An 11,015-nucleotide genomic window follows, 5' to 3' on the forward strand; every position below is an offset into this window, starting at 1 on the left:
AGAATGACCTACTCTATACGCGCCTAGTGGTACAAGTAAGCAGATACGCGCGTGCTCTAACCCTTGTAGTTGTAGCAGCAAGCAGCCACGCCTCGATTCAGATTGACTTGAAATATTTTAACGAATGATCAGAGTATATATGACCGGAAAGTACCATGTGCACACGAGCACAAGTGCTCCTTGGACTTTTGGATTTTTGAAAATTTTCAAAACCCCGCTCTTTTATGTTTTCAAAAATTATGGCATTAAATATGTAGATAGATTTAGGCAAGGAGTGGAGTAAAAAAGTCCCATTAAAAAATACTTTATATTTTGGAAAATACAAAAAAATAAATTTCTGACTATAAATAGTAGTACAATAGTACGTATATTTTGTCAGTGTACTGTCAGAAATTTGTCTTTTTTGCATCTCCAAAAATATAACGTATTTTTTGACGAGATTTTTTTGATTCCAATCCTCGTATACACATCTATCTACATATTTAATATCATAATTCTTGAAAGGAGAGAAATATGAGAATCTGAAATTTTCAAAAATCCAAAAGTGAAGGGAGCACTGAGCTCCCATGTGCACAAAATCCTTGTCCATATATGACACAATTTATAGAAATAATAGATTCGAAGATAGCCAATATTTGTACAAATTTCAAAACATAAACATAAAAAACCCTAAAAAGAACTAGTAACCGTCGTCGTTGCCGCCACGCCCTAGCCCTATGCGGCGGTACATCGCCGCCACGTAGTCCTCCTCCTCGTTGCTGGGCTTCTCCTTTGGCTACGGGAGGTAGCTGCAGCCCTGGCTAGCATCCCCGCTCCTTTTATGCGTCCTACTGGACGGGCTAGCGTCACCGTCGTCTAGGTTGATGACGAGGCCGAGGCGACGGTGGCGTTTCCGTCATGCTCCACGCCTCGGCGAACTCATCCGTCGCGGCAAAGGACTCGAGTTGGGCCTGGCGCAGTCTAGGGAACTCCTCGGGGTCGTTGTCCACCTTGACGATGGACGCCGCCGCCTTGTACTCCGGCAGTGCCGTCCACTCCCGCTGGCGCGGCGGAGCTTTGTTACAGTAAAATATGAACATCGACTTTTGTTTCATTCAATTCCAAGAATATTTCCTGTACAACTTTTCTGAAATACAAAACAACAGAAAACATGGAATTAGCACTGTGGCATCTTGGTCAATATGTTAGTTCTGGAAAATGTATAAAAGTGCAACGAAGTGTAAGAAAAAACATATAGAAATTAGTGTAAAACAAGCATGGAGCATAAAAATTTGTAGATACGTTTGAGACGTATCAGGTGACAACGTGTTGTAGGGCGAGTACCTCTCTCAGGACCCACGCGAGGAGGAGGAGGAGCGCGATGTAGACGAGGCCTGGCATCGTGCCGCCCACTGGTCGCTGCTGTGCGGGGGCGCCAGCTGCAACTACCGTGGCGGCATTTGCACCGGGGGGTCGTTCCCCTCAGCGATGTAGTTGAGGACCCACGCGAGGGTCCTCCTGGGCGCGCTCCACCACCTCCGTCGTCCACTGGCATTGTAGTTCGCCGGTAAATCGCCGCTGCCGTTATAGGCAGAGGCGGTCCTCGCACTCGAAGAAGGGTGTCCAGGCGTGGTCGTTGCTCGACGACCATCGCGGGTCGTTGCGCTCCTCCGGCATGAGCTGGCCCCAGAAGTGGTCGTAGATCACCAAAGCGCGTCTGACCCCATCGGCACTGGCGGGACCGGTTGGTCGTTGCGGCTGAGTGCTCAGCCCCCGGGACGAGGTAACACGCATTCCAGAGGGTGCGTGCCTTGGTGACTAGCTCGAAGCGACCGATGGACCAAGCCGTTGGTGGCGTGCCTTCTTGCTTTCGGCGGTCCATGGCGAGGGCGTTGGAGAAAGTTTGGAGGAAATAGCGAGGGTGATGGCTGGAATGTGCTGCGAGGGAGCGCACACGGTGGTTTATATGGCGCCGATGGCGCGTTGGCGAGCATTAACGTTAGCGCCGATACGGAAGGTGAGCAGGCGTTGAAGGCGAGAAGCCTATGACGGGCGCGGAAGGTGAGGAGGAAGAGGACTCCACCGACACTAACGGGACGGTTCCACAGTTAGGAAGCGTTGCCCACACCTCCTTCACGCGCCGTTCCCGCCAACACCCGACGCGTTAGCGCCCCTACTAGTCTCCCTGGGGGCACTGAATAGTTGAGCCACATCGGCTGAAAAACTATTTTGGAGATCACGGCTGAGCGCTAGCATTCTCTAAAGTTCAATAAGGACCCTTTTAGGGACGAGTGGAGATGCTTTTAATAAATATGGCAGGATTTTATGCCACTTTATCCACCTTTCAGCTGGTTCCATCAGCCAGAAACTATGTTAAGTTTATGGTATATTAGTGTCTTTTGTCACGCTATTAACTAGTACCCGCCCCAAATTGCTAATTTAAAAAAAAACGGCTGGTGTTTATATTCAAAGGCTTGGATTATGAGACGCTAACGATGTGTACTTGGATGCACGTGAAATTCATATGCAAAATTCCAAAAAAATGCTGCTTGAAAGTTTTAGAAAAAATTGAAAAAATACAAGCATGTATATCCTATGTTGATATTTATTTGTGCAGATTTTGACATAAAAAATGATCATATGTGACCTACACGTAAACGTGAAAATGAAATTTCCTATTTCCTTAAACAATACACAACTAATATTATAGTGCCATTTGAACATTTTGTCATTTCGTGTAGGCCACATACAAATGTATTTTTCCGCGAAAACTTACACAAATACGTATCAACATAATGTGTACATGAAAAAATATTTTAATTTATTTTAAGATTTTCAAATAGCATTTCTTCAATATTAGAGAAAACGAGTGCACGTGCACCCAGGTTCATTCTTGTATTTTCCTTGAATTATGTTTTTTTTGTAATTTTCTCAGACTTTAATGTAATTTTCGAGGTAACTGGTGTGATAAAAATAGATCGTACTCTGAATGTAAAAAATGAATTCCCCAAGGTAAAAATGGAACTATGGTCAGGCAGGAGTGAGATCAGGTGACATGCACCTTTTGCATGTCACCGTGTAACATGCGGCCTAAAGCCAAATTTAAACATTTCGAAAAAATCTAAAAAAAACATTCACAGGACATATTAAGATAATCTCTAAAAAATTCAGATCAAAATTCGAAACATACATCGAGAAACAAAAAAGGGAAACTCAGATGTGAATAGTCTACAGGGAAACTCAGATTTGAATTCGGTACTATTCATGACAGATTTCTCTTTTTTGTTTCTCGATGTATGTTTCGAATTTTGATCTGAAAATTTTAGGGGTTGTCTTAATATGTACGGTGAACATGCATGATTTTTCTTTAGATTTTTTCACAATATTTAAATTTGGATTTAGGCCGCATGTCACCTGATCTCACTCCGGTCAGGCAGTGGTGGAACAGCATATGTTCATCCTCAAGATCTGGACTATTGGAGCGGTTGAGCCTGGGCACATAGTAGGGGAGCCGGAGAACAGAGGTGACGCGGTATGCAAGGTAAAAATTAACGAGATAAAATCATAGCTCCTTGACCTAGATTGGACTCTCCCTTACGACTTGGATCGATTTTATTTCTTGGGCGACGGATTGCCAAACACTTTTCTTCCCTTCTACTACTAGCTAATTATTACTACTAGTTACTGGCTTTCCTTTCGCAGAACAGTAGATACTGCTAAATAGCGCAGATGATTTTCAGCATCCTTTACTTTTATCATGGCTTGATTTTAGATCCAGCAACATGTACGCCGTTTTCTTGTTCATTACAAGTTGTGCCTGCGTCTTGTTTGGGGGTGAGGGGGAGGGTGCGTCTTCCATGCTGCGCACAGCGTGCGTTCTCGATGAGGAGGGAGGTCTGTGGCGAGCGCGCTTGAAGGCGGCGACGGGCATGCTGCGCACGGCGTGCGCTCTCGATGAGGTCGACACGCCGGAGAATGGGCGGTGCGGCGGGGTGGTCGGTCGAGGGTACGCTTGACGGCGGCGACGGCCAGCACACCATGTCCGCATGCGCTCTGGATCAGGTCGATGGAGCGTCACGTGTAGCTCTACGACATGCTGGAGAATCGGCCGCCGGCGGGGTGGTCGGTACCCGGCAGAGGTGGGTTGAGGTCGGCGCGACAATGCTAGAGAGAGTCAGGTTCATGGAGATTTCTTTTCTTATCCTATACATCGGGAATCCCCTTCTGATAGAGCAGTGGTGGTCTGAATCAAATTTTATTTTGTAAGCACGAATCATAGTTTGAAACTCAGATTTTGAGTACATAAGCTCTGGTCAAGAGCAAGCTCTTTTGTTGTTGTCATCGTACCAATTGTTCACTGCAAGTGAAAATTTGCATTGCAGGTGTGCTAAAAAGGATGCGCACGTCTTGTAAAGCTTGCAAACTGCGGGATGGGGATACATACAGGAAGTTGGATGATAAGAAGAAGCATTTCTTGGTGTTTATGATGGGCGATTTCCGAGATGCGATGGTAACACTATTCAAAATTTCAAATACAGCTCCACTCTCATGTGTTATACTATCTGAGTGCTATTTTCTTTATAGACTAATGATTTTTCTACTATATACTACTTTAAATTCTGCATAGTAGTCAATTACTTGATGGGCAGATATATTTTCTATGTAGAGTGTTTGCAACCTTCTGGTAATTTGTCTTGTTAATTTCGTGTCCAAATAGACGCCACATTTGCACATCAGATTAGTTAGTTTACACGAAATTTCCACGTAGTTTTCTTTCCTCAGATAAAAGGAAGATCTAAAGGCGTTTCCTTGTTTTTTCTAAGATACTAGTCAGGTATCAGCGTGACAAAGATACACTTTGATTATAACTTGTGTCCTTTGGATCTTGATCATAATTTATCCGTTCAAACTTTGTTTTATAATCTGCAGATAATCCCAGAAGAACTTCTGCGGCGTTTCAAAGGCGAGATCCCAGCAGAGATCAAGCTAGAAACCCGAAAGGGTGACAGTCACACTATTGTGGTTGCCAGGAACCAACAAAAGCATGTCTTTACAGTTGGTTGGAGACAATTCGTTGAAAGCTATGATCTACAAATGGGTGATTCCGTAATATTAAAATACAACGGAAACTCTCAGTTTAATGTGATAATATTTGATAAGCTTGGTCAAGAGAAAGCATTGTCGGTTCTTCTGGATCCTTTTATCACTCAGGTCCAAGACAGGCGCAGTGATGCACATGAAATTGGGTAAAATACCAGTTTTTTTATTCATGACTTCACTTGCAGGCCCAAATTTCACTTCAAATGGTGTTTGCACTGTAGGTTTTGCATGGCTGTGCCTTCTGAAAGATGCAAAGGCTATCTTGAATATCACTATATGAACTTGGATGATGAAAAAAAATATTTGTCTATGCTTATGATGGGCGATTTTCAACACAAGATGGTAATTTTATATTCAAATACAGTATCACTCCTTTAAGTCATACACTTTGTTGTTTTCCGTAAGACCAGTGATTTTCTACCTTTCGAGTTAAAATATTTGTAGTTGTTTAATGTTTTACAGAAAAGCAGAAAGTATATATAGTCCTTTCAACTTTTTGTCATTTCTCCCGTTAATTTGACATTTGGATTGAGTCCAGCATGGTAGCATATTCAGTTACGTTTGTCTGCACAAAGTTGGTACCATGCTTTTGGCATTCCCCTTCTCCCTATGAATGCCTCTTGCATTTCCTTGGTATGTTATGGTCATATATTAAAGAGGCAAATGCATTTTGATTATAGTGAATACCTTTTTAATCTTGTTTACAAACAATCCATTCTAACATGCCAAAGAACTTGTTGCTTCTCCAGATCATCCCAGAAGAATTTGTTAAGCGTTTCAAGGGCGAGATTCCAGGAGAGATCACACTTGAAACAAAAAATAATTGCAGTTACATAATTGGAGTTGCCAAGCACCAAGAAAAGCTTGTCCTTACAGCTGGATGGAACAAATTCAGTCAAACCTTTGGTCTACTGATGTATGACACCATAGTATTCAGATACAAAGGAAACTCCAAGTTTAGTGTCATAATCTTTGATAAATTTGGTTGTGAGAATGCATTGACAGTTGTTGTGGATCCTTTTCTGGCTCCTCTTCAAGAAAGTCACACAAATGCTACTGAAACACTGAACCCTTCTAATATTCAACCCCAATCAGCCCAAATGCAATCACCTGTTGAATCCATGAACACTTCTCATGTTCTTCTTCAGCCCATGGAAATGCAGCCATCTACTAGCACGGTGAATGGGCTGCCAATGGAGTCACCACAACTGGAAATAATGCAGCCCCGCCAAATGGACAAGTCATGTCAAGGCAACATGGCCCCAATAAATATTTCCTCTGAATCATCTGGTCTCAGTTTTTGATAATAGATACATCTTCACTTGCAAACCATTCCCTTCTTTTTGTACCTATATTTAGTAGTTCTCTTTTCTGTGAACAGAAGAATTTTTTTCGTCTGAAGATGAATATGGAGTACATGGTGTGCATGGTTCCAATTACATTGTCAAAAAGAAGAGCAAGCTATCTTCTTTTCAAAAGGAGCAGTTAAAGGGTGGTTACATTACCACACATAAGACCAAACTTACTTTGGTTCAGAAGGAGGCGGTGAAGCAGAAGGTCGAATCTATACACTCTGAGATCCCTATCGTTGTTGCTGTGATGAGAAAGTCCAGCATTGAATCAAGTTTCTTTCTGGTGAGTTCCATTTTCTTAATGTCTTATTTTTCATGTAGGCGCATGTGTGAACTGCTAATATTAATGCAAACGCTATTAGGAAGTTATGATGTTAATCTTGGCCATTGTTTCTAATTCAACTATGCCATGTAAACCGTTAGATTATGCCATCTAAGCCGCCTGTAGATTCCTTGACTCTGTTATATACTACTAAATCTTCTGTTTAAATATGGAAACAGACATTCCCTAGCCACTATGCTAAGGAATATCTTGCAGGGGGGCTTCACGTGTATCTTCAGTATCACGACGTGACATGGGACTGCCGGTTTGGTGACACCCGTGGTGATAAAAAGCTCTCCATTGGATGGAAAAAGTTTGCACAAGACAACGATTTGAAGATGGGTGATATCTGCCTCTTTGAGCTGTTGAGTAATCAGAAGAGAACCATGGAGGTCTATATCATCCGTTTAAATGATGACAATTGATAAGTCATACTGTTGTTGTTGCCGAGCTTGCTGACGGCGGTAGACTGGGAATCGTTTGTGTTGGAGGCAGTGCTTTTGTTGTTGGTAGTGAATCACTGGTGAATTTGAAGAGAACCATGGTGCTTGTTTGTGACTTGCTGGTTATTGCACTTTTTTTTTAATATATCCGTTATTGCACTTTTGGTGCAAGGTTGAACTACCAGTACCGTTGTGTTGCGCTGAATTTCTTCAAGTTAGGCGTAGCTGGTCCTAACTTCAGTCTGTTTATAGTGCTGCTGCGACCACGCTTGCCTCTTGCTCTTAGGCCATTTGCTTACTTTTGTATTGCTTCCCTTTGGCTTTTAATTAGTTTGTTTATTATCTTGTGTTGTCTATTGTCTCTTGCTGCTCGCTAGTCAGTAAAATTTCACATATCACTACAAATAGCCTAGGAAGAGGACCGTAGCCGTGATGAGAAGACAACAAATTGGTTGGATTAGAGCATCTCTATCAGCCGGCTCCAGTACTGGTGTTGTCGATGGATTGACTGTTCGTGGTGGTGAACTGGTGTTGTCGATGGATTGACTGTTGTGTGCTTTGGTCTTGCTTATTTGGCAAGGCAGGGACCTTGCCCTGGTCGACACATGTTCTATTGACAAAGTTGTGTGTGTTGGTCATCTGGTGAGTGAGCTGATTGGTTTTGAGGGGCTTAGTCATGTGGATGAGGTCGACCAACTGATGTTTATCACTAGGGTGAGTTAATTTGGAATGCCATTTGGCTTCTTGTTTTCCTGGTTTGTTGATTCTTGGAGGTGTTCAAGATCAAAATGATCAAGAAGTGGAAGATCAAGATTTTAGTTAGGTTTAGACTAGGTTTACATTCTTTCGGTGGTCAACTTGTAATTTTCAATTTATTTATTGATTCTTTTGTTTGAATGTATGTGTTGTATATCAATAAAGCTCAAGTTTTTTCCTTACCTGTGAATGTTTGAAATAGTTTAATTTGTATTCTTCTTTAATATTTTAATTCCAATTTTTTGTTTTCACTTAAATTCAAAATGGTATTTTGAATTCAAGTGCTTTTCTAAAAGGACTTCCAATTTAAATTCAAATGGTAGATTTGAAACTTTCCAATTCAAATTCCTTCTCCTCAAACCTTATTTTCAAAGAGGTCACGTTGAAATCTATCGCACTCTCGCAACGACTAAAGCCTAGTTCCAAGCGAGAGAGAGAAAGAGAGAGAGTGAGACATTAATCCCCCTAGGTTCTATGCATTTACGCGCGAAATTTTTCCTGTTTTGCGATGAAATGCACAACCCTTTCTAATTCTACCCCGTGTTTGTCCTAAAACCTGGGATGTTACACCCAAGGCGGCCAGGCAACCACACTACCCGACCCCTCCAGGATCCCAGCTCTAAGACGGTGCCGCACCGCCTCATGGTAGCGCACGCCCCTGCTCCAGATCGGGACCGGCCCACATCAATTCGATTTGGGCACCTGTGCACATCATCTGCCGCTGACCGCGCGGAAGCGCCGCCACCGCCGTGAACACGCCCTCCACACAGAATCTCCACACCGCTATCGAGCAGCCGCGCCACTGCGACCCCGGACCAGCATGGTGATACGTTTCAAACGTATCTATAATTTTTGATGCTCCATGCTTGTTTTACACAAATTCCACTACGTTTTGCTTACACTTCGTTGCACTTTATACGTTTTCCGGAGCTAACCTATTGACAAGATGCCGCAGTGCCAGTTCCCTATTTTCTGTTGTTTTCGGTTTCAGAAAAGTTGTACATGGAATATTCTCGGAATTGGACGAAACAAAAGCCGAAGTAAATATTTTACCGTAACGAAGACGAAGTCCGAAGGGGAGTCGAAGAGGAGCCACAGGGCGACCAAGCCACCCCTAGGCGGCCCAGGCCCTGGTCGCGCCTAGGTCAGGTGTGGGCCACCCTGGCCTCCACCGACCTCGCCCTTCCGCCTATTTATTCACGATCTCGGGAAAACCCTGAATACCCTAGACTCTATACACGAAAAGTTCCGTCGCGGCCGCCATTGCAGAACTCATCTCGGTAGGGTTCTGAAGCTCTTCCCGGCACCCTACCGTAGGGGGAGATCATCACCGGGGGCCTCTACATCGCCATGCCCGCCTTCGATATGATGCGTGAGTAGTTCATCCCTGGACTATGGGTCCATAGCAGTAGCTAGATGGTTGTCTTATCCAATTTGTGCCTCATGTTTAGATCTTATGAGCTGCCTATCATGATCAAGAACATCCTTATGTAATGCTACATGTTGTGTTTGCTGGGATTCGATGAATATTGAATACTATGACTGAGATCGATTATATTCATGCCATATGTTATTTTTGATCTTGCATGCTCTTCGTTGCTAGTAGATGCTTTGGCCAAGTAAATGCTTGTGACTCCAAGCGGGAGTATTTATGCTCGATAGTGGGTTCATGCTTCTAGTTTTCTAAAAGAGTGACAATAACTTCTAAGATTGTAGATGTGTTGTTGCTACTAGGAGAAAACAACAATGTTTTATCCAAGGGTAGTTCTATTGTTTATTTTACACACATTGGTTAATGCGATAATCTGTTGCTTACAACTTAATACTGAAAGGGGTGCGGATGCTAACCGGAAGGTAGATTATTAGTCATAGACGTAGTTGGATTACGATCTATGTATTATGTTGTAATGCTCAAACGAATATCATAGTAATTATCTTGTCATGTATGAACTTTATTCTGTCAATTGTCCAACTATATTTTGTTCACCCAACATGCTATTTATCTTTATGAAGAGACACCTCTAGTAAACTGTGGACCCCGGTCCTTTCTTTTATATTGATACAATCATCATGTTTTGTTTACTTACTGCAAGCATTGTTCTCTTTTCATTCCACTGCAAACATCTCTTTCCACACCATACGGTTAACTCTTTGTTATCAGCAAAACCACTGAGATTGACAACCTCACTCTGAGTTGGGATGAAGTATTGCGATTGTGTTGTGTGCATGTTCCACATTGTTGCTGACACCGGTAGTGCGTCCTGCCAATAAGTCAGCTAGCAACACCTTCAGAAGTCATGCCTTTCTCCTACTGATCGATTAAACCTTAACTTTTTACTGAGAGAAAACTTGTTGCTGTGCTCATCATACTTTTCTCTTGGGGTTTCCCAACTGCTTGTATTGAGCGCCATCACATGGTGCCCTCAGCGACTGCATCGGCCCGCACTGCCACCGTCGCTCGAGGGGGAAGGAGAGGCCTCGCAGCCGCCAGCGCCCTAGGGCTCTGCCTGGCGACGCTTGCAAACGACAACGAGGTAGAGGGAGGAGGGTGGGAGGGCTCGGTGGCACCTAGCTAGGGTTTTCCCTGCCACTCGATGGAGCAGACATCATGAGTCACTTCTCGCTAGAATAAAATCATTTCATGGTGTGTTAGGGTGTTATGTTAGGTTTTTGGTTGCTTGAGAGACGGAGGGGTGGGCTTGTGCGGTACGCAGCCTCTTGGCTGGTATATGCGTTGAAGATGTATATGTATTTAGCTAGTTTCCGCATGAACTGGTTAATTCTATTTTCCTCTCTAAAAACAGAGCTTGTGCCGTTGCATAGCCAACAATGAGGGTGAAGTGCCTTCAAAAGGATGGAGCTGCGAAAATGTGAAAATGGTACACACGGGCTCACGACAAAAGAAAAAGAAGGGCAACGCCATCAAGACTGGCCACCACCCCGTTTTGTCTGACCATTATTACAGCATACTCCTAAAACATGTTTTTTTTTGCACTCATGCAATATCATTGTAGCATTATTCTTCTCTATGTGTCAAGCAGAACACGTAGCAGCCCTTTTAGT

At 43.3% G+C, this 11,015-nt stretch overlaps 1 protein-coding gene across 1 annotated transcript; it reads left to right on the forward strand.

Moving 5' to 3' along the window:
• The first annotated feature begins 3,954 nt into the window (after positions 1-3,954).
• On the forward strand, positions 3,955-7,270 carry LOC124696518 (putative B3 domain-containing protein Os03g0621600). The gene is made up of 8 exons (XM_047229235.1): positions 3,955-4,105; positions 4,362-4,489; positions 4,909-5,225; positions 5,301-5,421; positions 5,829-6,191; positions 6,243-6,369; positions 6,461-6,714; positions 6,933-7,270. The coding sequence occupies exons 1-8, from the start codon at positions 3,955-3,957 to the stop codon at positions 7,176-7,178; spliced, it is 1,707 nt and encodes a 568-aa protein (XP_047085191.1). The 3' UTR covers positions 7,179-7,270.
• The last annotated feature ends 3,745 nt before the right edge of the window (positions 7,271-11,015 follow it).

Source organism: Lolium rigidum, chromosome 3 (genome assembly GCF_022539505.1).
Source record: "Lolium rigidum isolate FL_2022 chromosome 3, APGP_CSIRO_Lrig_0.1, whole genome shotgun sequence".
In the NCBI taxonomy this organism is placed as follows: Eukaryota; Viridiplantae; Streptophyta; class Magnoliopsida; order Poales; family Poaceae; genus Lolium; species Lolium rigidum.

What these genes read in the sequence shown, in the direction of transcription:
- LOC124696518 (XM_047229235.1), top strand. Translation starts at nt 3,955, where the DNA reads ATGGGCGGTGCGGCGGGGTGGTCGGTCGAGGGTACGCTTGACGGCGGC. An exon ending in GCGATTTCCGAGATGCGATG is followed by an intron (nt 4,490 to 4,908) that starts GTAACACTATTC and finishes TATAATCTGCAG; the next exon opens with ATAATCCCAGAAGAACTTCT. An exon ending in CAGCCCAAATGCAATCACCT is followed by an intron (nt 6,192 to 6,242) that starts GTTGAATCCATG and finishes ATGGAAATGCAG; the next exon opens with CCATCTACTAGCACGGTGAA.